Raw genomic sequence first — 26,216 nt, forward strand, 5'->3', positions numbered from 1 at the left:
TTTCGTAGAAGTCAGATTCCAAGGAGAGGCGTTTCGATGTTTTCAACATTCTGTAGCGTCCGGTGACTTGCTGTCGTAGGTTGTTGTTGAACATCCGACGATGACGAAGGTACTGGCGACGTCGAGATTGATGTTTTGACGGCGTTTTCCTCATCGTTAGTTAATTGAAGTTGTTTATGTGTTTTGCACGAACGTTGGTGCATTTTTAGTCCCTTGCGACCTTTGCAGAACCTTCCACATCAACATTGAATTAAATTGTTATTATCCATATTGACAGAATAATTATTGACAGTATTTGAGTTGAAAATGTTGGCAGAAATATCCACATTTAAACTTGCAGGCGAGTGTACAATGTTAACGTTAAAGTTAGCTGTAATTTTCGTGCAACGCCAGGAGTGCCTGTCAACATTAATAAATGATTTATTGCAATATTCGCATTTAGTAGCTCTAACTTTTGAAATTAAGTTAAAAATTAGAAAAGAAAACAACAAACAATTGCCAATTAAAGAAAGGAACTTGTTTTGATGAAAGAATTTATGAAAAGAAAATCAAGTCTTAAGATAACAGATGAGGTGGCTAAAATATGTGAAAATTATGAAGTTAAGTTAGACAAATTAAATGAAGTCCAGACAACAATAATAATGAAATTACAGGCTAAAGCGCAAAGACTTAGAAGATATACCAGACGTAGTGATCAGTTTTTACAAAATCTAATGTTTAATAATATTAGCAAAAATTTTTACAGAAAAATAAAAAACAAGAAAGAAGAAAGTATTGATCCTTCTTCATTGACAGAAATTGATGGCTTTAGAAAATTTTAGAAAATAGGGTATATCACAGAAATGAAGCAGACTGGATTACAGATGTAAAAAGATCACTTAATCATTTGGAGGAAAGTAAATAGAAAGACCTCACACTTGATGAAGTCACTAAAGCTATTAAAAAATCTTCAATTTAGAAAAGCCCAGGACCAGATAGAATACAAAACTTTTGGATTAAAAAACTAACAGTGATTCATCCTGCATTAACAGAGGCTTTCAATACAATAATTAAAGATGCAACACTTATACTACAATGGCTGACAGAGAGAGTGACGTATTTATTGTCCAAAGGATCAGACACTGAGACCCTAGCAAATATAGACCAATAACATGTTTGCCAACGATGTTTAAAGTTCTCACCAGTACTATAACAAAAAGAATATATGACTACCTACTTGCGAATGAACTGTTTCCTCCAGAACAGAAAGGATGCAAAAGATCGTCGAGAGGATATAAAGATCAGCTTATGCTAAACATGGCAATTATCAGATCAGCAATAAAAAAAAAATCTAAATATGGCATGGATTGTTTATAAGAAAGCATTTGATAGTATCCCACATTCTTGGATTTTGGAAGTAATGTCTATATATAAATTGCCAAGTGATATCAGAATATTCATTGAAAATTCAATGTCAAATTGGAAAACCAGAATGTGTCTCTACCACGACAAAGGTTTGTTAATCACAGACACTATACAAATAAAAAGAGGAATTTTTCAAAGAAACTCACTTTCACCATTGTTATTCTGCGTGTCTTTATTTCCACTTAATAGTATCCTTAACAAGCAGACTCTATCACAAGATAATTACTTTTAAAAATGCAGAAATATATGAGTGAATGTAATTACTTTGATAAAACCAACATATTTTATAGTTAATTATTAAAAAAAGTAATAACAACAAATTGGGGAATTATTTTTAATAAAACCTGCTTATCCGAAAACCTCGTTCCAAATTATATATATATATATATATATTTATATATTTATATATATATATTTATATTATATATTTATATTTTATTTATATATATATATATGTATGTGTGTGTGTTTGTGTGTGTGGGCTTCAAACCGGTTGACTTTGTCGGGGGTGGGGATGAAAAATGAACTCTCATCTCCTAAAAAATGCTCCCATTGGCGGTAGGTATCCAACCTCGGTCAATCAAGTCTTACTCCTGGCCTTCAGGTGGCGAAGCTGTTTAAAATAACAGGAGAGGGCGAAGGCGAGTAACTGGCGCCATAACCAGACGTTCCGGGCAGATGGAGCTTGTTAGCCATAGCTGGCCATCCACCTAGGAGAAGGAAAACTCTGACTTTAAACCTCCGCTGCCTTGCGGCCACACCCATTTATGGGAAGGCTATGGGAGTAAGCCCAAACAGAAAATCGCTAGCACCTGCAGTTGGCTATGAAGATGGTTCTACTCATCAACTCGGTGTCAGTTCCGATTAAACTGCTGCGTCCATACTGGTCAGTCATCACGTCGCAATTCATTGTGCCTGCTGACAACGGCCTTTGTGGAAAGAGAGGTTGTGGCTAGTTTTCACAAAACTCTTGCCACTCTGTTTTTGTTGTCGTTGTTCGTTCCTTCCATGAAGGTATGAAAGCGAGTGTGGTTGAAAATGGTGAACGGTCACAGGATTTTGATGTTACAAACGGAACCAAGCAAAGATGTGTTAGGGCTCCATTGCTGTTCAACATCTACTTTTCATTGATTCTCTGAGTTGATTTTCGTCACGGTAGTGATGAAATACTAATCTGCTATCGTAAGAATGGAGATGTTTTTAATATTAGACAATTGCAAGCCAAGTCCAAAACACAGATTTCTACTGTGCGAGACCTGTTATTTGCTGATGATTGCGCACTGGTTGCACATATACAGGCTGAGATTCAGACGCTGTTCAACCGCTTCTATATAACAGCTAAAAGATTTGGACTTACAGTCAGTCTGAAGAAAACTGAGGTCTTGCATCAGTGCTACCCAGTTTTGTTGGGGGCAATGGCCCATGTGATGGCGGACGACTCGCGTCTCAATTCTGTTGAAAAATTTTGTTATCTAGGCGGATATATTTCCAACAGTTCAACTATCGATAATGATATTACAGCAAGGCTAGCAAAAGCAGGTGCTGCTTTTGGTATGCTGACCGGACGTCTTTGGAAAGAACACGGATTTACTCTTGCCACCGAAATTGCGGTATACAGAGCAGTTGCTTTATGGTTGCGAAGGCTTCACTGCTTTACGGTTGTAAAAACTGGACGTTCTACCGACCAGTTTCAAATGAGATGCCTGCGCAATTGCGCATGATTGCAGGTATCAGGTGAGAAGACAAGGTCCCAAACACAGTGGTTCTGGCAAAGTGCGGTATAATGAGTGTAGAATCGCTGCTGCTTCAAACTCAGTTTTGCTGGATAGGGCACGTTATACGTATGCCAGACACAAGAATTCCAAAGCAGGTCTTTTTTGGTCAACTTTATTTCTTCATTTTGATCAGTTATGACGGAACCACTGTTGTGAACATCTTCATCTTCTGAAAGATTTTCTTTAATCGAAGTTTCTTGATTATTATCTTTGATTTTATCACTGATTGAGATTTTTTAATTTTTATTATTGCAGCTTTGACATACGCAGAACCACTTATAATGTTACATATATATCATCTATAAAATCTTTTATTATGATCTTTATATCGTTATTCGTTGATTTGAGGCAGCCACCTTCGCTACAAAAACTGTTTATCTTTTTTACACAACGTACACATGTATTTATGTGCACGCGCAAGCACCGCATCATATACGCTGAGTATATGATAGCCATTGAGATGTTTGACTCAGCTCGCATTTGAACCACTGAGCCATCTCGCCGGCCATCATGCAAAAACTTACGTCGTCTTCCCATTTACCGACCTTGGAAGGATGGACGGCTGGATTGGCCGGGGGTCTGCTACCCGGATGAACCTGCAGAAACCGCAAGATTTGAATCCGGGTCGTGAGAGTAGTAGATGAACACGCTAGCTACTCAACCACAAGACCCATAATAAATAACAGCACTTGGTTTGACAAGCTTCTCATCAAAAACAGCATCTCTCAATATATTTCATTTCCTTTTTTAACAAAAATTTTGTAGCCATCATACTCTTCATATCTAACGATAATACTCTTTGTAGCTTTGATATCTATTTTTTGTCGTTTCTTTTACTCACTTGGAAACCTCTATGGCAACATCAAAACGCACAAAAATAACAACCCCATTCGACCTATCATCAGCCAAATTCCAACAGTAATATACCCTATTGCCAAATCTCTAAACAAAATTCTGACCACATGCATTCCTTGTTACAATAATCTCCAGTCCTCACGGAAATTTATCAATCTATTGAACTTTAACAAACCGTCAAATCATATTGCTTATGCTTCTCTGGATGTTGAATCTTTGTTCACAAATGTTCCCATCCATGATACAACTGATATTATCCTCAATAGTGTTTATCACTCAGACATGGTTCACTTCAAAATACCAAAAACACATCGCAAATCTCTTTTTCAAATCTGCTTCACCGAAGCACCTTTTCACACCCCCACAGGCAAACTATACAAGCAAATTGACGGTGTAGCCATGGGCTTACCACTCGATGTCCTGTTTGCAAATTTCTTCTTAGGAAATCTTGAGATAAAACGTTTAGAGACAATCAAAAATTAAGAACAGATATCTTTGTTGCATACGATGATCCGGAACAAGTCAACAAGCTACAAGCAACCCTGGACCAATCGAAACTGTGTCTCACCATCGAGCACGAAATGAATGTAAGGAACAATTCAAAGTACAATAAAATCCAGTGTGAACCGCGCATTCACGCATTCATCCTTAACTGAAGATCGCAATAGGAATCTGAAAAGAATTACTATTTTCGGATCTGAAAAGAATTACTTTTTTACTAGTAAGCAATGGTTACAAAACATAATCTATTGAGAGCACCATTCAACAAAAACTACAACAAGATAGAAATATATTTAAAAACACCAATGAAAACAACATAATCCTATATTACAGAAATCATATGTCAACGGCACATAAAATAGACGAAGTCGTCCTCCAACAAATTATAAATAGAAATGTTACACCATTTAATGATACTAATAAAATAAAACTCAGGATATACAAAAATAAAACAATAATTGTAAAACATCATAATTGGCCTTAAAGAACCACTGCACTATTAAAAAGATTATTCTACTTTGAAGTGTAGTCATGTAATATATGAATTTAAATGCCATATTGACATCTGTGCGCGTCAACAACAATCGTATATTAGTGTTACGACCACTTCACTATCAAGACGTCTCATAATGCATACACAAAAAGAAGCCATCAAATCTCACTTGCAATCAACACGTGAAACTCCATTAACCCGCCATATACTTGACAACAACACAAAAATAATTTATCAAAACACCAACATAACACATCTGAAAATTGCAGAAGCAGCCCTGTTATCAATAAACCCCAAATAAACATCCAACAAAAAATGATAACATCATTACCAACTTACCAACTCGACGCCTTAATACTAACTTCAATAACTATGAAGAACAAAGGAATGAAAACAACAAAGATGAAGAATACGATACCAACTAATAAACTTTGCTAAAGATCTTTGCTTTATTTAAAGAAATTATATAAACCAAACCTGCACTAATATATATATATATATATATATATATATATATATATATATATATATATATGTCAGGGTTCAGTGTAGCGCTATACGATTTAAATGGATAACCAGTAAACAAGTAATTAATATCTCGTGGCCGTGGTGATTTCAAGTTAAAAAACGTTTAAAAAACAGTTGGTTAAAAATATTGAACTGTTCTTCAAGGACAAATAATTATTAATAACTCAGTTTGCGTGAGTTATTAATAACTTGTCGCAATTTCTGAACATGGGAGTGATAGCGGCCAAATGTCTATAAAAGCGCTGAGCCTGTTGTCCCGTCAACAGGCTCAGAAATTCAGTCCAGGAGTTGTTGTCGTCGCGAGAGTTATCGTGGAGTCTCGGAAGTTGAAGTGGTAGATTCGTGAACCGACGATTTGTGAAATATATATGTATATATTTAATTAATTGTTTAGAGATATTGACTAATAACGTTGTTTAATTAATTAATTAGAGATATTGACTAATAACGTTGTTTAATTAATTTAATTGGAGATATTGACTCATAACGTTGTTTAATTAATTGTTTAGAGATATTGACTAATAACGTTGTTTAATTAATTAATTAGAGATATTGACTAATAACGTTGTTTAATTGATTTAATTGGAGATATTGACTCATAACGTTGTTTGATTAATTTAATTAGAGATATTGACTCATAACGTTGTTTAATTAATTTAATTAGAGATATTGACTCTTAACGTCAGTTTGTAATTATTGTTACTTGCCTGACATTATAAACAGTATTTCACTTTGTAATAGAGAAATTGTTACAACATACTTGTTCTTGTTGCGAGGTTGAAATAATAATAAGAAAAGTTAAAGAACGAACCCTTACATTTGGTACCAGAAGTGGGGTACACACAAAAAAAAAGAATATCGAGTGTGTACGTGAAGACTTCAACGACAAAACAAGTTGGTAAAATTGTAACAATTTATAATTATTTTGGTAAGATAATATGGAACGGCAGACAAGGTCGAAGGTGACGGGGGCGACGACAGACGGTGAAGGTATCGCTGAATCATATGACATCAAAAGGTTAGAAGCGGAGACAAAACTGGAGGAAATGCGTAGAACTGATGAGAGACTGAAGGAAGCGAGTCTTCGAGATCATGAATTTCGGTTGAAGGAACTTGAACTGCGTGCTCAACAAACACGGGAAACCCCTTCTAACACTGCACTTCGAGCCATAGAACGGACTTTTTTGCCAAATCGTTGAAACATTTGTTGGGGCCATGTCCAACAGACATCAGAGATGTACCAGCATATCTTGTCCGAATAGAAAAGATTTTCGAAAACCATGATGTGGATTGGGACATTAGGGCGAATTTATTAATGATGAATTTAAATGATGGAATGAAGTCCTGGCTTGATAACCTCAGTGGAGAAGACATGCGAGATTATGCGAAGGTAAAACAACATTTACTTCGAGAATATCGTATTAACCCCGTTCGTTTGCGAGATGAATTTTTCACAATGCGGAGACAGAAGTAGGAGTCGTTTGTTATGTTCGCTCATCGACTGCACAACACGCTTCAGTTTTACTTCCAAAGTCGTGAAGTCGATTCATTTCAAAGTGTGGTAAATTTGATTTGCGCCGACCGCCTGAAGGAACTTCTTCCGAAAAACGTGTTAGAATTCGTGTTAACCCAAGAAATGGACGACTGGATGGGTTATGAGGTTTTAGCTAAAACAGTCGACCGACACGAAATGAATATGAATATGAAGATGTCCAGCCAACCAACGGCATCAACGCGACCACCTCCCGTTGTTTATAAAAACGTGTCCAATGATGTCAGAAGAGAGGACCGGTGCTACAGATGTAATATGTCAGGGCATATCGCAAGGTTTTGTAACCGAAAACCGACATCAACCGCGACGCCAAAACGTATTCTCAAATGCGAGGTTACTTCAAAACCGAAATGGCTACACGTCATAACGAATGAGAGTCAACAAGGGAAAGTGCCAAGGGTCATACAGGCGGACAAGTTTTATGAAAGGGCGTACGTTGATGTGATGCTGAACGATACACTAAATCGGAAGGCTCTGATTGATAGCGGAGCGGAGGTTTGTTGCATTAGTGAAGATTTGTGTGAAAGTTTGAACCTGCCATTGGGAGGTAAGTTAATGGTAAGAGGTTTGGAACCGGAGGGTAAGGAGGTAGATGGTGTATGGATAAATCTGAAACCGGTACCAAGTGATGAAAGGTGTAGGGTTATGGCTCCTGCGGTGAAGGTGTGGTGTGCAGTGATACCAGGTTTGGTAGAAGGTTTATTGATAACTCCAGGGGTGGTAGAGTTATTAAACAAAGTCAAGCACTACGAGTTTCCCAGTCCCGTGAACGATGATGATGAGCAGAGGGTGGGGGAGGCAATGTCTGACTGTGATGTGGAAGAGTGGTCTAATCAGGATGGGGATGGGTTAGGGTTAGGGTTAGTAGAGGAGAAGGGTTGACAGGTACCGACAACGGAATAGATGAAGAAGGTCATGACGAGGCGATAAATGTTGACGCGAAGGAGGTGTTGGTAAGGAAAGATGAGGGTGCATCAGATGAGGTACAGGTGCCAGATGATCCGAGTCGGTGTAGTCGATGTGACACTGTTGAGGTGTTCGGGAGATATAGAGGGATCAGCGGAGGTTGCGGGAGAGGTATCGAAGGGCTTTAATGATGGGATAAACGGTGTGGCTGACAGATTAACGATGATTAAAGAACAAACGAATTGTCCGTCGTTGAAAAGGTGGTGGGGTTTTGCTAAGATGGGTAGGAAGAATTTTTTTATTGAAGATGGAGTCTTATATCACAAGGAAGTAATACTCGGGCACAAAGTCAAACAATTGTGTCTACCAGTGTCGCGAATCAACACCATGTTAGAGTTGGGGCACGATGCACCATTCTCAGGTCATATGGCATTCAAATCCACCAGGTACCGGATCGCGCTCAGTTTCTGGTTCCCTGAGATGACTGAAAGAATTCGACAGTATTGTAAATCATGTACAATTTGTCAGCTCAGAGCTCCAGTCAAGGTTGCCGACAGAGTACCAATTACTCCGATATCGCGGAATGATAAATTGCCATTTACACATTTGGTGATGGACTGTATCGGACCGATGATTAATCGACGGTGGTGGTACCAAGCCTGAATATAACTATGCACTGGTGGTGGTAGATTTATTCACGAAGTGGCCCATGGCCTACCCCTTGAAATCGATCAGCGCCAAAGCGACTTGTGAAGTTTTACTTCAGATTTTCATGACGTACTCCATACCAAAAGTTATTAGCTCCGACTGCGGCACCAACTTTACGAGTCTGATTACACAAGTGATGTTGAAGAAACTGGGGTGTAGCCCGCGATTCAACACGCCAGGACATCCTGAAGCATCCGGGGTTGTGGAACGTTGCAACCAATCGTTGAAGGCGATGATATACAAATTGGCCCAGGAACATCATCGAAGCTGGCACCGAGTACTGCCATTCGTTTTATGGAGTTTGAGGGAACGACCGTCTTCTACGACTCACGTCAGCCCATATACGATGTTGTATGGAACGTTACCGAGAGGTCCGCTGTCAATACTCAAGGAATCATGAGTAGGGGAAAACGAACTACCGTTGAATATTGGAAAAAAGCCAGATGAGTATTTGAAAACCCTTCGCCATTACCTAGAATTAGCTAAATCATATGCTGAGTATCATACTGAGAAGGAACAACAACAGTACGCCCATCAGTACAACTTAAAAAGTAGTGATCGGCACTTACAGGTTGGAGACATGGTGGTGATGTTGATACCGACGCCATTACGAAACAACACGCCAGGACATCCTGACATCCTATCCCCTAGGATAGCGGCCAAATGTCTATAAAAGCGCTGGGAAGGTCCCGTCAACAGGCTCAGAAATTCAGTTCAGGATTTGTTGTCGTCGCGAGAGTAATCGTGGAGTCTCGGAAGTTGAAGTGGTAGATTCGTGAACCGACGATTTGTGAAATATATATGTATATATTTAATTAATTGTTTAGAGATATTGACTAATAACGTTGTTTAATTAATTAATTAGAGATATTGACTAATAACGTTGTTTAATTAATTTAATTGGAGATATTGACTCATAACGTTGTTTAATTAATTGTTTAGAGATATTGACTAATAACGTTGTTTAATTAATTAATTAGAGATATTGACTAATAACGTTGTTTAATTGATTTAATTGGAGATATTGACTCATAACGTTGTTTGATTAATTTAATTAGAGATATTGACTCATAACGTTGTTTAATTAATTTAATTAGAGATATTGACTCTTAACGTCAGTTTGTAATTATTGTTACTTGCTTGACATTATAAACAGTATTTCACTTTGTAATAGAGAAATTGTTACAACATACTTGTTCTTGTTGCGAGGTTGAAATAATAATAAGAAAAGTTAAAGAACGAACCCTTACATATATATATATATATATATATATATAGAGAGAGAGAGAGAGAGAGAGAGAGAGAGGGAGGGGGGGAGAGAGAGTTTTTTGTCGACAACAGCGACATATTTTGTCCGCATATCTTCTCAAGCCTTCATCTCACCATTTTTTTACAATAAAGCATCTCAGAGTCTGAAAACACCGGCCGATCTTTATTTTTATCCATGGGCTCGTACATACATACATAAATATAGAGATCGTAAATACATGCACAAACACATACATACATTCGTACATACATACAATATGCGTGATGGCTCAATGGTTAAAGGCGCCTGGTTTTACTATTGCTATGACTGGGTTCGAATACAAAGAGATCCCCGCCTATCATATGCAATGTGTATGATGCGTGGTTTGCACACGTATTCATATCCGCTGTGTGTGTTTGTCGTTGAAACCTCTGAAGCTAACGCAAAAGAGAGAGAGAAACCTTTAACCTTTAAACATACATCATCACAGCCATCCGTACCTTATTTTATTAAACTTTTGAGGTCCAATGAACAATGTATTCTTTTACATACATACATGCATACCATAGATGTCTCGACGTAAAAGCCTTCCATATAAGTAAGTTCTAATACGAACACATATGTTTTAAAATCTAGCCATCGGATATATGAATCTACATGTCCCCTAGACGGCACTGCACGTCAGAATGTTTCATATATCGGAGTAACTACAACATCGCTAACCAGTCGACTGTCCATGCACTAAAGGAAAGGTTCTATAAAAACACACCTAGAACACACACACAATATTGAAACTACAAGAGAAATAGTGGACAACAACATCAAAATAATATACTGTAATTTTAGCATTCCCATCTGAAATTAGCCAAAGCCATTCTGATCAACGTAAAACAAACAACAATGATTTCAAACAATACTTCCAACAAGAAGAACAATATTAAAATATACTAATATTTCGAAAGTAGAGTCACTGATAACAATACATGCTAATCGCAGGAATAGAGGCCTGGGTTATACACATTTTTTATATAAACTGCAACAACTGCTGGGTTATAAAAATTCTTTTTTTCTATATATATCAAATCAGATCAAATTTTGTATTTATATAGCGTCAATTATAATTGCTTCTCATCAGCGCTCTCCTCGTATAAAGCATGTTGAAAGCAAAGCCATCCTCGGTGAAGATCACTAGGAGTTACAAAATAGGTATATCTTTAGACGTTTTCTAAACCTAGCTAATAGAATTGGTTGTGCATGATCAAATTTTAATTTGCGGTATATCATTCTAACAGCCTGATTCTGAACCATCTAAAGTTTAGACAACAGTTTATCAGCTATACTATATGGAAGACTGTTACAATAATCCAATCTAGAGTTGACGAATGCATGTACTAATAAAGTCATTGTATCTCTATCTACCGATTTTGTGACTTGACGTAACTGACGTAGTTGGAACATACATTTTTTTAACTTGCGGACCCATTGTCATACGAGAGTCTATCACAATTCCAAAATTGGTGACCGTTTTACTGAAACTTATATCGGTCATACTGATGTTAATCGATGAAGGTTCAACTGCTAACGTTTGTTGCCATGTACCAGCCAACATGAACTGAGTCTTAGTCTGTTTCAACTTTAGCCTTCTTTGACCCAGCCACGAGTCGACATCAGATACAGTTTTTGTCAGTTTCTCTAATACGGTAGGCATCTCATCAGGAAAACAAGAAACACAAATCTGCATGTCATCTGCGTACCAATGGCAATAATAACCACCTTTATTCAGTTAATCCAATATCTCTGCAACGTACAAATTAAAGAGAATCGATCCACGAACAGATCCTTGAGGCACCATTCATTGGTTCTGAGATACCACCTGAGTAAGAAATCTGCTGATTCTTATCAGTAAGAAATGATTCGAACCACGTTAACGCAATCTTATTTAAACCATAACAATATTTCAGTCTGCCCAACAGGGTTTTATGATTCACAGTACCGATGCCGAACTCATGTTCAGGAATGTCAACAAAGTTACTTTTTGTACATTAACTGCTGAATTAACTGCTGGCGTATCTAGACAACTCTGACAATGGGAGCAACGTTTATTGCAGTGTGGCCGATATATCCGATAGAGCTGTTTTTGTCGAATGAAACTTTCTATATCCAGATTGATGCAAAGGCCAAAAACCATTTTATTTTAATGATTATTCTAACTCAACGTTTTTTCAAGATTTTTTTCTTGTTTTCACATTCTTTTAACTGTTCAGACTGCTCAATAGACAACATGCCAGCGAATTTTCGTTTGTAAAGACCATTTCAATCGTTATTTATGATGTCAATCTTGGTCCTCAACTTGTCCTGCACAGGCATTTTGAAAGCATAATTTTTAGAAATTGCTCTAGATAAACATTGTGATTGTTCGTCCACAGTGTCTTTAACTTTAACGATGGCATTTAAATTTGACTCCTCCTTTAATTAACATTCATGAGCTATTTGCTCGCTTAAAAACTTTAATATTCATTTATGCGCATATATATGAAAGAAAATTTATTTATTGTTTTGTTTATTGAAAACAGGGACGTCACACATGCGTTTACCCTCCCCCCTCCCCCTCGTCACAAAATGCCACAAATATTTGGATCCCACTCCCCCCCCCACCCCCTTGAAGCGTGACATCCTTTATAGACGCCCCCTTATCATTTTATCAAATTAGTCAATTATAGCAATTGAAGAAAAAATTTTTGGTTGAATTTCATTTTATTTAGCATAAATATCAATAGGTTCTTTGTAAATAATTTATCGATATTTGAAAATTAATAATCTTTAGGAATTAAATTACAAAACTTATGTTAAATTTATGTATTTCTTATATAATATAAAATGTTGGTTTCATTATATTTTTTATTTCTACATAGTTTGTTATATAGTATGTTTAAAGTTTTGAGAAATGCAGCCTCCTAGCTCCACTTGAATACAAGTACAATCATCCTACTGGCCCTCGAATGTGCCGGCACACATTTCAAGTACGCCTTGGTGTTTGGTGCCATTATTGGTTTCCATTTTCGTATTTTATTTTTAACTTGAATCGTAACGATCAGTGGCCATTATCATGAGCAGGCCTTCCCATGAGTACAAAAGAACACATTTACATGAGTGTATATTTTTTTTAGTTAATTTGTTGGTGTTTGATGCCATTTTTGGTTTCCATTTTCATATTTTTATAGCTTATTAATATTTTTTATGAATTTACATAACATTTCAGCATAATTAGTTTTTTTGCCTGGTGTAACATGAATCGTAACGATCAGTGGCCATAATCATTAGCAGGCCTCTCAAAAGAACACATTTACATGAGTGCAAATTATTTTTAGTTAATTTCTTTATCTGTTTATTGACTGTCATATTTATTTATTTACTGAACTCATTAAAATATAATGTAGAAGTTATTTTTTGTCATGATTACATAGCCAGAAATGCAAATCAGTGAAGGAAAAATCACAACCATGTTTTACATTATTGACTGCTTGTCATTTTCAAATTACTCAAGCTCTTTGACCAATAGAAATTAAGAAGGCGTGGCTAAATATTCGCAAGATATTGATGCGTATAAAAGCATCTAGAAGTGCTTCTGTGAATTTGTTTCCTAAGATTATTTTGCTTTGGTATGTTTTTTAACTGGTTAAGACATAACAGTTTTGTCTATCTAAATATTTTATGAACGTCAAAAATGTTTAGTTTAATTTCAGTATGTGCAAATTTAATACTGTTTTTAGGAAATTGTAATATAAAAATGTTTATTTTACGTCGATTATTTTAAACTTCTGGAACGTTGTAATGGATTCATATTTCGAATCTAACAGACAAATTTATTCGGATGTATTTCACGCATTTAAACCGCCAAATAAAATTTCGAATCATGTTAAAAGACCTATGAATGCTTTCATGGTATGGTCTAGAGGACAAAGAAAAAAAATGGCTTTAGAAAATCCCAAAATGCACAATTCTGAAATTTCGAAAAAATTGGGCAGTGATTGGAAACAGTTGAAAGACGACGACAAAAAACCGTTTATTGATGAGGCAAAACGTTTAAGAGCCTTGCACATGCGTATTTATCCAGATTACAAATATAAACCAAAACGGAAAATGCGACAGCAATCACTTCATTTTATTAAAACATTTCAAGGTCACCATAATGAAGACCAAAATAAGTACGAGTCCACTTCAGGCACGCCAGATAGTTATATTGGTAAATTGTTTAACAGAAAAAATGACATCCTTCATTATTGTAAAGTAGACAGCTTACAGGACAACAATAATTCAGAAAACTTTTGTAATTCTGGTCAGAAATTGTCAGTAGAACAAGATTATTTACACAATTTGAATATAAATTACTATCATCACCATTTGCTAGTCCATTCTCCATTTCCTCCATTATATCATCTGTCGACCTTCCCACAGATTCGATATTTCCTGCCAACTTTGAATTATTTTAAGTTACCTAGAATAGCAGTTCATCAGTTTTCGAACGGTCAAAAAAAAATTTCTGAAAATTTAATTCCAAACTTCCTACAAGAGCATACAAGCGCTTGCAACTTATCACAAAATGATGAGTCTAAAATCAATAAAACTGTCATCCAACGAAAATACTGCAGTGAAGAAAACTTGTTGACTGCACACGAATTTAACGTTACTAAACATGTAACAAAATGTCAACAAGATGACGAAATACGCATAAACAAAAAACAAAATCAAAATTTTAAAAGCTCGTCTAACGTTAATTTTATTGAACTGCCAAAAGAATTAAAATACGATAAACCTAAAAAATGTTCATTTATATCAGATACAGGTTTATTTAAGCCGTATTTGGCTGATCATGAAAAAAATCATTAAAACGTTTTTGAAATGTACTTCAATGTAATTTAAGCTATTTCAAAATCAATAATCTACTGGAGAAGAACACTGAACAAACTACTGCGATTATTTGACCAGTTTACAATTACTTTAAATAAGTAGGTATTGAATAATTTTACGTTTTGGAACTAGATGTTTTTGTTGCAATTGATGAAATTTCATTGATCAAAAAATTCTATTTGAACAAATTTTTATTTTTTAGTCATATTTTTCTATTGTTTAATGAAATAGTTTTCCATAGTTTAGTTAAATAAAATTTTTCATTTTTAGTTTATTTTAAACTAACTAGTCAGAGTTTTGCATTTTAACATATTTTATAATATAAAAAAAGTTTGTCTTGTCCTCTATTTAGCTTAACGGAATAAATTTTAGGCTACACATGCCGCTATTTTGATGAATTTGTAAGTTAGTTGTTTTCATTTCTGCTAGTCAAGTAAAGGTAATAAAATAGAAAGTACCAAACAGCTCCACCAAAATTAATCTTCAAAATTAACTTTTAAAATATTCATATATTGTTTAAATTTTTTATGCTTTTTTTTGTCACAAATCTTCAATTTAAATTTCTAACTCAAATTATATTGTAAAAAAAACATATGTAAATTGTATGATATATTAGTAATTGATAAGGAAGGGCTATTAAGAATAACGTGTTAAATCTTTAGATGGATAGGGTTATACGTTGAACTTTATATTCACGTACTTAATCAGGATAGTTTAAATAAACAGTATTTTTGAAGTTTACATTCTGTTTATTTTAAAATAAATATCCGGCTTTAATCTAGTCTCCTAAACCGAATATTTTCTCTTACAGAATCCGGCTGATAACCAGCTAAGCCGAAAAATACGAAAAATAAAATTACGACTAAAAAAATTAATTTCGACTTATATTCGGCTAAGCAAATATTTTACATAAAACAATTTCAAATAATTTGCACAAATTTAAGTTCTTTCTGCGGCAATATTCAATATAAGCCGATTTAATAACAGCGCTAAAAACAACTCTAAATCTTCGGTATGCGTAAAAGCGTTAAATTAAATTAAATAACTTGAGGATTTTATTTCAATCAAAGCGTAAAAAAGACAAAATTCTCAAATGAAATTAGGAAAAAATGATTGACAAAAACAAGGTTTTAGAAAAAGCTGTTAAAAGCCTCAGAAAACAACACAACATAAAAACAATCAGTTGCACGAAACGTTATGACAACTAGTGTTGCAATCTCTTAATTGATAACTCTCCGTCTGCAACAGCGAGAAAAATTTCGACAATTTGTTCCGACTCCAGAAAGTTTGGTCAGTTTTTTTCATCACCGTTTTAATTAGATACCACCATTAATAAAAGATACATTAAAAACATTGATATATATAATATGGATATAGGCAGAAGCGTTATATATATATATATACATTGTTCTTTATATATAACATCTAAGTCAATCTAACCAATATGTTACATAGGATAGCTATATTTGTTGAAAAATGAATTTAAATTAAAGTAAACAATCAGTTTTTAGCGGGTTGTTTAGCTATTATCGTCCTAGTTTACTTTTTTTTGTTAATTTATTGACATTTAATTGAAAAATTTGTGTAAAGTTTAACAATAAAATACGATAATAAGACATTTGATCGTAAAAAATCAATAAGATGTCAATTACTACAAAAAAATGTTTAATGTTTACGCGATTAATTCCATAGAACTAAAAAAAATTATTAAGCAGGTAATTATTATGCTATATCCATTATATCCTTGATTAAAACACAATTTAAATTCGACAACGGAAATGTTTTCTTTAGTAAAACTATTCTATATTTAAGTTTTAAAATATACTGAAGGATCATATTATAAATTTTTCCTTATTATGCAATGTATATTACTCGTGGCCGCATAAAAATAGAGTTTTTTTTGAGCGTGGCAAAGCTATAAATTTTATGAGAAACATTTGTTAGAACATTTTTACATTGTCTGTATTTGTAAAAATTGTTGAATAGAATATAATATTCGTATACATTTATTTCAATTCAAGTTGTTTTGTGATTATAATAAAATAATTGAAGGAAAAAAGAAGAGGGCAGTTTTTTTATTCAGTTTTGTTAAAATCATACAAAGACAGTAAAAAATAAATTCAGTATTTTAGTATCCAAATTTAGAAAACAAATCGTGTTTTATTCAGTAAACTTTTATTATTTATTGTTTTGAGAGTCAATAACCATGCGTGTTGACTCAATTCATTTGTTTACCTTTGCTTTTAGTGAGTTACTTTTTGCACTGATCTGTCCGAGCCAGCGCGACTTGACGTTTTGCATAGTTGTTCTTGTCACGGAAAATATTGTGGTCATCAACAGACTTTGATTTTTGCCATTGCTTACATGCAGCTTTCTTTTCAGCTATTGCATTTTGTACAATTTCATTCCACCACTAAGTGTCCCGTTCATGCTGGCGTCTTGTACCAGTTTTTCCACAAACTGTAGTTGCAGCGTTTATCAAAACGGTTTTGTATGTACTCCAATTTGTTCTGGCTTGCGATTGGTAGTCTAACTTCGTGGCGACAATCTGTTAAAATTTTTCTCGATGAATATTGCTTTTCAGCTTCAACGTTTTGGTTCTCCGAGGCATTTGTTTAGACTTATGTTGTGAAAGTTTGACAACCAGGGGTCTGCCACAAGGAGTATATTTTGGGCAACACATGATTCGCCAGGTATATTTTTGACATTTTTGAAGAGCCTTCGGTGTTGTTGCCTGACAGCGAAGAAATCAATTTACGTTGCTGATGATCCAGTTTTGTATGTTAAGAAATGTTCCAACCTCTTTCTAAAATATGTGTACAGTAAACTCAAGAATGCGGTTGCCATCTTCATTCCGTTTTCCGTAGCCAAAACCGCCATGCACGTTGTCAAAACCATCTGTTTTCTCTCCAACGTGGCCATTGAGATTGCCTCAAATCGGGATTGTTTCAGATTTTGGTATTGTTGAGATGGCGTCAGAGAACGGAGCCCAGAAGTCATTTTTCATTCAAAATTATCTAATGGATGATTTAAAGAAATGTTCTGTGTTTAACATTTTGACTAATTCTGGTTGAAATGAAGAAAATACAAGTTGAAACAAAAAAAGTGATGAAGTTTTAGCTTGTACTGAGACACTGAAAGTTATCAAATTCAGTACATGAAAAACATATGAAGCATGAAAACAGTTTTATTAAACTAAACACTAAGGTTATTCAAGATGAAGCGAAAAAACAAACTATTAAATATTCAGACTTAGCAAAAACCAGGTATGTATACTAACGGGATAGGTAAAAGCTGTATAAAGCGTCAGTGATGGGTTAACTACAAAAAAGTAGTGAACTACTCTAGTTAACTACTTAAATAATCAATCAATCATTGCTTTGTGTCCAGAGACCCGGTTTCCCGAGGTAGGACGTTGTTTTCTTTGCCATCAACTTTTTGCGCCAAATTAGACGATCAGTTGTATCCATTTCATTTAAATTTAGAGCTTTCATGTCTTGCTCGATTGTTTGCGACCAGGACTTCTTTGGACGGCCTTTGGGACGTGTGCCAGGTACTTCAACATCTGCAAGAGAAGTTATGGCACTGTTTCCACTTCGTTTGACATGACCAAACCACCGCAGACGGTGTTGCCGGCATTCGTCCTTTATATTATCTAAACCAGCACGACGCAGGATTTCGGTAGATTTGATGTGGTCCTTCAGACTAATTCGTTGCATCCATCGGAGCATTTTCATGTCGGTTCGTTGAAGTTGTTGTTCCAGTTTGGTTGTCATTGGCCATGTTTCTGCACCATATAACAACACCGGACAATTTGCATGGCTGATGGTCCACTTTTGTATGTTATGAGTTCAGTGAACAAAACCCGTGACTTTCAGCAAATTCAAGGATGCGGTTGCCATCTTCATTTCGTTTTCCATAGCCAAAACCGCAATGTACATTGTCAAGACCATCTGTTTTCTCTCCAACGTGGCCATTGAGATCGCCTCCAATCAGGATTGTTTCAGATTTTGGTATTGTTGAGATGGTGTCAGAGAATGCAGTCCAGAAATCATTTTTGATCTCTTCTGATTCGCCTGTCTGTGGTGCGTATGCAGAAAAAATAATCTTTGTTTGCTTTTCTATGCGAAGCTTGATCCACATGAGACGTGAATTAATCCTATTAATATCCAGTACTTCTTGGGCTAGCGGTTCTCTGACAAAAATTCCAACACCATTTTTGGCCGTCTTTTGACCATTCCAGAATAGTTTATATTTTTCTCTGTCTGAGTTGACATGACAGACACCATTCGATTTCCATCGGGTTTCCTGAAGGCAGCAGATGTCAATCCTTCTACATTCGAGCACTTCTGCGATTTCCATGCTGCGGCCAGTCAGTGATCCAACATTGAGCGTTCCAAGTCTAAGTACCATAGAGGGGCCATTCTGAATTTTTCTGCAACATCCCTCCGCTATTGCATACTTCCCAGGGATTCTTGGCACCCCTTGACCACTTAAGGCCTGCTGGGGACTAGGGGCCGTTGTTTTTCTTTGTGATGGCATAAGAGTAATTTGGGAAAAGATTTTACATCCGGACACCCATCCTGACGTCAACCACCAGTTATAAGCGGTAGGCCTAGCCTTTCGCTCAAAAGCACGCAAGGCAGCGTGGATGCAGTTTCATGTCATACCCAGGACCATAATTAAATAAAAACATAGTAACTACTTTTTAACTACTTTTTTAACTCTTTTTAATTATTTTTATAAAAAAAACCCTTCTGAAAATTTTTTATAAATTTGTTAACCAACATGTATATTTTTTTTAATAAATGTTTTTTTTAATGTGTGTTTAAGATGATCTCTCGAAAAATCATTTTATTCGTATGATCATCAGACAATCTACAGCGTTTATCAATTAGAATTTGTCCAGCAACACTGAAAAGACGCTCAACCACTGCAAAGCTAGGTAATGTTGAATTTAGTTTAATGAAACTTGCACATACTGATGAATAGGAAAATAAACTTTCAATATTCTTAGATGGGTTAACCAAGTAACTGTTGAGTTTATCAGCCAACACATGATCCAATAAATTTTGATTATTTTCCAAGTAATTATTCAAATTGTCATTATTTATTTGCTACGGTTTGCTTTCTTTAGAAGACGAAGGTACAGGACTCACTGGTTTGCAATCTGCGTGTAATGTAAATAAATAAATAGCCATTTACCAAGAAAACATTTTCAAACAATGTGTTGTGGCTTCAAATCATTAATAAACAAAAGTTAATTTGAATATGTATTTATCAATTGCAATTAAAAAAACTATTACTTGATTGTTCAAATTCTTGGTGTATATTTTCTATATATGCCAATAATTTTTCTATAAGAGTATTTTTTTGTTTTCACAGGTTAGAAAATTTGTTTTAAATTTGTAGAATTAGCATAGAGGCAAACAGATACTCATCATTTTCTAAAAGTTGCCCAATCTTTTTTTATACCATCAGTCAGTGCTTGCAATATAGGTTGAACAGCATTATCTGTAAACAGTGAAATTTTTTTGTTAATTCCAGTGATTGTTGATACAATGTGACTTATGTTTTTATTTCATTTTAGTTTTTATTTTAGTTGTTTTTTCATATTATTTTATTTTAAAATTTTCCGTGGAAAGAACAACTATGAAAGACGTCAAATCTTGCACTGGCTCGGACAGATCAGTGCAGAGAGTGGCTGACAAAGGTGAACAAATGAAATCTCTCTATCGTATAGCAAAACAAGCAAAACGGAAAAAGACATAGTTGGTGCCTCATGTATCAAAAACGACAAAAATGAGATGGTTCTTGAACAAGATGAGATCAAGCTACAGTGGAAAGAATACATCAACCATCTGTTAAATAAAACAAATCCCATCAATGTTAACTTTGACGCTCCACCCATCGAAGGTCCGATTCCAGACATCACTGTAGAGGAGCTTACAGAAGCTCTTAAAACTATGAAGGATGGAAAGGCAGTAGAGCCCTCTGGACTCCCAAATGACATTATCAAAGCATCTGGTTACTACAACTTTGCCGTGAAATCTGGAGAAATTGCTCAATGCCGACTGAATGGAACTCTAGCATGACAGTTCCTCTATACAAAGGCAAAGGTGATCCATTGAATTGTTCATCATATCGGAGTATACGTCTGTTAGAACACTCCCTGAAAATTGTCGAGAAAATCATTGAGAGAAGATTAACGTCATGCATCACAATCGGAAATTATCAATTTGGTTTCCTAGCGGGGAAATCAACAATTGATGCAATTTACATCTTTCGGCAGCTGCAAGAAAAGTACTTTGCAAAGAAGCATCAACAACTATCACACATTTTTGTAGACCTTGAAAAAGCATTTGATCGAGTTCTCCGTGAAGCAATCAGGTGGAGTCTACGTCGACAACTCTTCTAGAATATCTTGTTCAACTTGTGATGGAAATGTATACGAATACTAAGACTCTTGTCAGAACAACGGTTGGAAACACAGATGCATTTAACATCGGATTTGGAGTTCACAAGGCTCGATTCTCAGTCCACTGTTATTTATAACTGTGATGGAAAAAATCACAAAGCCGATAAGCACTGGTGACATTTGGAATCTAATATATGCCGATGATATCGTTTTAACAGCCACGTCTGAGCAGAATGTAGCACAGATGTTTGAAGATTGGAACACCAGACTCGCCGTTCATGGATTCAAAGTCAATATCAGTAAAACCAAAGCAATGAACACTGTTGAACCCATCCAATCTACAGCTACTGGACGATGACCCTGTTCAATTTGTAAAGCTGGTGTAGGTAACAATTTAATCAAGTGTCAGCAGTGTAACCAGTGGTGTTACAAACGTTGTTCAACAAATTCGAAATAGCAATGTTTTTGAAGCCATTAAGGTAGAGAAAGTCACATCGTTTCAATATCTAGGGGATGTTCGTGATTGTACTGGAACAGCTAAAGCTGCCGTTCGAGCACGCATACGTGCAGCCTGGAATAAATGGCATCTCCTTGCCTCTATATTGATGCGGCGTGACATCCCACTACCACTACGATCAAGACTTTATAAATCTGTGATACGTCCGGTGTTGTTATATGGTGCAAAAACATGACCAATGACAATTAAACTGGAACAACAACTTCAACTAACCTGTCTGAAGGACCACACCAAATCTACCAAAATCCAGCGTCGTGCTGGTTTAGATAATATAAAGGACGAATGTCGGCAACACCGTCTGCGGTGGTTTGGTCATGTCAAACGAAGTGAAAACAATGCTATAACTTCTCTTGCAGATGTTGAAGTACACGGCACCCGTCCCAAAGGCCGTCCAAAGAAGTCCTGGTCGCAAACAATCGAGCAAGACATGAAAGCTCTAAATTTAAATGAAATGGATACAACTGATCGTCTAATTTGGCGCAAAAAATTGATGGCAAAAAAACAACGTCCTACCTCGGGAGAACTGGGTCTCTGGACGCTAAACAAAGATTGATTGACTGAATGAGTATGAATGAATGTATGAATGTATGAATTTTCACTCTAAATGATATCCACTGCACTTACTATCGGTTTCATGGCTTGGAGAACAAACTTCAAAAAACTAAGTTCATTTTCTGTAAATAATGATTGTCCTAAGCCTTTCTGACAACTACAAATTTTGTCGAATCCTATGTCAACAACTTTTCCTACTGCATAAAATTTTGAACACCACCTTGTAACATTTGGTTTAATAAATGTAGAACCAGTAATGTCTTATACTTTGATGTACAGAGTTTGACAGTGATTTCACCTTTGCTATGGTTCTATAATACAGTCTTTTTGTATTGCTGATTTTTATTGAATCTTCAGAAATGGCAAAGCAAAATGACAAAAAAATTTATCAATTTATCTGGTTGATGATTTTGATGAAAACGTGATAATCAGACTTGCAAGACTTGGACAAAAGAATGCCGGTGAAAAATTGAGCGGGCCATTACTATCAGTACTTAAATTCAAAAATGTAATGACCAAAAACTTAATCATGCAAAGTTTGAGTATTAGAAATGCTAATTCTGATTTAGGCCTATTGATTTTTTCTCATGATTTTCGTTTAAAGATAAATTAGTGACTGGTTTCCCAGTAAAATTTGATTAATTTGTTCATTAGAAAACTGTTTTCAACTTGATGTAATCTTTTCTCGTCACTTCCGTTAGAGCTAGTCATATCCATTAGAACATAACACCAAGTAAGTTCAATTTTCTTCAGTCATCAATCCTCAAACAGAAGTTTCACTTTCAACTATCGATCCAGTCACACTTTTCTACTGATTTTAATTGAACAGTCCGTGCTTCAATATTCATCACATTTTTCATCTTCTTCCTAATTTCTGAAATGTAGCTAATCTTTACAATTTATGCTATTCCTTACGAAGCTCCTACATCTCACCTATAACAGAACCTAGATTTCAAGATATAGGCTCGTTCAAACTAAATATAACCTAGTTAAATGTAGATGCAATGCTTAACAAGTTAAATGGAATCAGGTTATTGATCGACAGGGTTACGCTAAATAATGATATTTTAATTTTTACCGAAGTTAATCTAAAGCATATTGTTGGCGATATGAATGAAGATGATGTTGCAATTAAACGATACAAATCGGGGGTAGTTTATTTTATGAAGAAGGGTAGCCGAGACATTGCTTGTTATATTAAACGTGGTCTGTCTTCTAACAAAATAAGCCTGAAAACTTATTTCAATGATTACCTCAGTTTGCATATAAAAAGTTGCAAAACTAATGTCTTTTTTATGGTCATTTATAGAAGTCAGGAACAACAATGATTCTATAATTTCTTAATCAAAGAATTTTTAAATTTGAAGGGCACTAAAATTATTATTGGGGATTTTAATTTTCCAAAGATTAATTGGAACTCCATTTCATCTGGTGCACTGTGCAAAAGTGATCATTGTGTTCTTTGCTTTTCATTGAATTTCGATCATTCTAAGATTTATTCCACATTTGATCTACTCAAATTTACTTTCAAATGGGGAAATTCTGTATGATTTACGAATTCAAACTAAATAGACATTACAATACTACTTTGTTAGGCATGATTTATGATGCCTTCATGATGTAGTTTATGATTTATGATGTAGTTCATAAATTGCGTCTTGACTCATTTTGCTCCATTTCACTCAAGTTTTGAAGAAAGTAACTAACACCTATATCCTTTTTGTCAAAAGCAATATTATATAATCATACCAATATTTATTTTTATTATCTAAAAATCATGAAAAGAATCACAAAAAATAACGTCCAAGAGCACCAACGAAAACGATAGTTTCAATCAATCAATCAGTCGGTCAGTCAGTCAGTCAGTCAATCAATTAGCTTGTAAAGCGCTATTTCCGCGATGTTCAACAGCGCTCCTCAATTGATTTTGCAAACAGATGGGTCTTGAGATCCGCTCTGAACTTCGTAAGTGATGGAGAAGTAGTCAGAGAAGTAGGTAGAGGGCTTCAGAGAAAAGGGTCAGAAAAAGCAAAAGCAGATTCGGCAAAAGAGTGTTCAACACGAGTTAAGAAGAAGCGAAAACAAGAAAACGATCGTAAACCGGGATGTTTAGGTTCAATTAGTATATTTGATAAGTATTTAGGATATAATTTAGATTGAGGCTTATACATAAATGTGCAAATTTTAAAAATTATTCTATATTTTATAGGAAGCCAATGCAAGAGAACAAGATATGGGAATATATGAGGCTTTCTCCGGCCTTCTAACACTTTTCCCAGCCATTACACAAGCATAATCGAACAAAGGAGCCTTACGAGTATAGAGCCTATAAGTAAAAGATTTAAGAGGAATAAGCTTATTAAGGATAGAAGTAATGTAGATATTAAAAGCATAGACAAAATCATCAACATCAGAAAATAAGATAGTAAAAAAAATAGTTTCAGTAAGAGGTTGAAAAAAATCTTTATTAAGAGAAGACCAGCATCTTTTAGAAATAGACAAATGAATTAAAAGGAAGGAAATCTAAAGAAAATACAGATTCAATAAGGAGGTGATCAAAGTAAGGAAAAGAGCTAACAGAGATATTAATAGGCATAGAAAAAGATGAACCTATAATAAAATCAATAGTGTTGCCAGAAGTATGGGAAGGAAAAGAACAATATTGTGTTAAGTTAAAAAGAGACAAAATATCATTAAATCTACGAGTGTAAGAACATGATAAGTTATTGAAGTGCAAGTTGAAATCACAAAAGATGTAGAAAAAGAGTAGAGATTCAGCGAGTGAGTAAAATTCATCTAAAAATATAGTGAGAGGAGAAGGAGGTCGAGTAGATTACAGCAATATAAAAAGATAGATAAGAAGACTTAAGAGATACAACAAGACATTCAAAAGAAGAGAAATTAAAGGAAGTATTAATGGAAGCAGTAAATAAAGATTTATAAAATAGACAGACACCTTCGTAAGAAGAATGAGAAGATGATAGAAGTTCTTTTGGAGGTCTAAAGCATTTTTCATTTGATTCACAACCTTAACAACTTCGACCCGAGCAGCATTTCCTGCGTGGTTATGTTCACCGACTCTCTTTACAATTTTGTCATGACGAGTATGCAAACGTGCCCGACATACAAGATTTTGATATTGATCACATTTCCAGAAAGTTTTTTCTTTTGTAGCTGCATCTTTTACGAACAAGTGACCTGAGTCAATTAATTTTCTTTTTCCTTTTTCACTGTACACGAATTCTAGTGACATTTTCACACAAAGATTAGCGAATCGTGATGCAAAAACTACTTCCTCATTTCTGACACACTTCACATAGAGTATTTTATTATAGACTTTTACTTAACTTACTCAGACACGTCCGACGTCCGCGGTCCACCTTTGTATATATTTTCTATTTTATATACCATACTAAGGGTATACAAATGATAGTATTAATAAGCATGGATGCTATACGTTGCCTATTGATATAACCTCCAATACAGTATAATTTGTATATTATACGTATATATTATATACGTTATATGTTATATACGATATATACGATGAATTTCACTCCATGGTGAATTTTACCCCACCACGATGAATTTTTCCACGATGAATTTTACCCCACGATGAATTTTTCCACGATGAATTTTCCACGATGAATTTTACCCAACGATGAATTTTACCCCACGATGAATTTTCCCGCGATGAATTTTCCACGATAAATTTTCCCACGATGAATTTTCCACGATGAATTTTCCGTAAACCTCGTAGTCTGTTTCACAAATTATTGAAACTGGAGATCTTATTGAAACAATTTGATTTTATCATCAAAATTATTGTAATATCTGAGAGTTGGTTAAA

General features: G+C 35.0%; 5 protein-coding genes across 5 annotated transcripts; 3 read left to right on the top strand and 2 right to left on the bottom strand.

Moving 5' to 3' along the window:
* Window positions 1-6,494: 6,494 nt before the first annotated feature.
* HELRODRAFT_169226 (hypothetical protein) lies at window positions 6,495-7,990 on the top strand (the record flags this gene model as incomplete). Its single annotated transcript, XM_009015076.1, has 3 exons — window positions 6,495-6,574; window positions 6,724-6,946; window positions 7,076-7,990. The coding sequence occupies 3 exons, from the start codon at window positions 6,495-6,497 to the stop codon at window positions 7,988-7,990; spliced, it is 1,218 nt and encodes a 405-aa protein (XP_009013324.1).
* An 81-nt stretch (window positions 7,991-8,071) lies between these two features.
* HELRODRAFT_169227 (hypothetical protein) lies at window positions 8,072-9,493 on the top strand (the record flags this gene model as incomplete). The annotated part of the gene is made up of 2 exons (XM_009015077.1): window positions 8,072-8,344; window positions 9,374-9,493. The coding sequence occupies 2 exons, from the start codon at window positions 8,072-8,074 to the stop codon at window positions 9,491-9,493; spliced, it is 393 nt and encodes a 130-aa protein (XP_009013325.1).
* A 4,309-nt stretch (window positions 9,494-13,802) lies between these two features.
* Window positions 13,803-14,111, top strand: HELRODRAFT_74924 (hypothetical protein; the record flags this gene model as incomplete). Its single annotated transcript, XM_009015078.1, has 1 exon — window positions 13,803-14,111. A coding segment is annotated over one exon (309 nt), but the record flags the coding sequence as incomplete, so codon positions are not given.
* A 4,611-nt stretch (window positions 14,112-18,722) lies between these two features.
* HELRODRAFT_74746 (hypothetical protein) lies at window positions 18,723-19,292 on the bottom strand (the record flags this gene model as incomplete). Its single annotated transcript, XM_009015079.1, has 1 exon — window positions 18,723-19,292. One exon carries the CDS (start codon window positions 19,290-19,292, stop codon window positions 18,723-18,725), a length of 570 nt encoding a protein of 189 aa, XP_009013327.1.
* A 404-nt stretch (window positions 19,293-19,696) lies between these two features.
* HELRODRAFT_74836 (hypothetical protein) lies at window positions 19,697-19,939 on the bottom strand (the record flags this gene model as incomplete). Its single annotated transcript, XM_009015080.1, has 1 exon — window positions 19,697-19,939. A coding segment is annotated over one exon (243 nt), but the record flags the coding sequence as incomplete, so codon positions are not given.
* Between the last annotated feature and the right edge of the window lie 6,277 nt (window positions 19,940-26,216).

The sequence above is a fragment of the Helobdella robusta genome (genome assembly GCF_000326865.2).
Source record: "Helobdella robusta unplaced genomic scaffold HELROscaffold_15, whole genome shotgun sequence".
NCBI lineage: Eukaryota > Metazoa > Annelida > Clitellata > Rhynchobdellida > Glossiphoniidae > Helobdella > Helobdella robusta.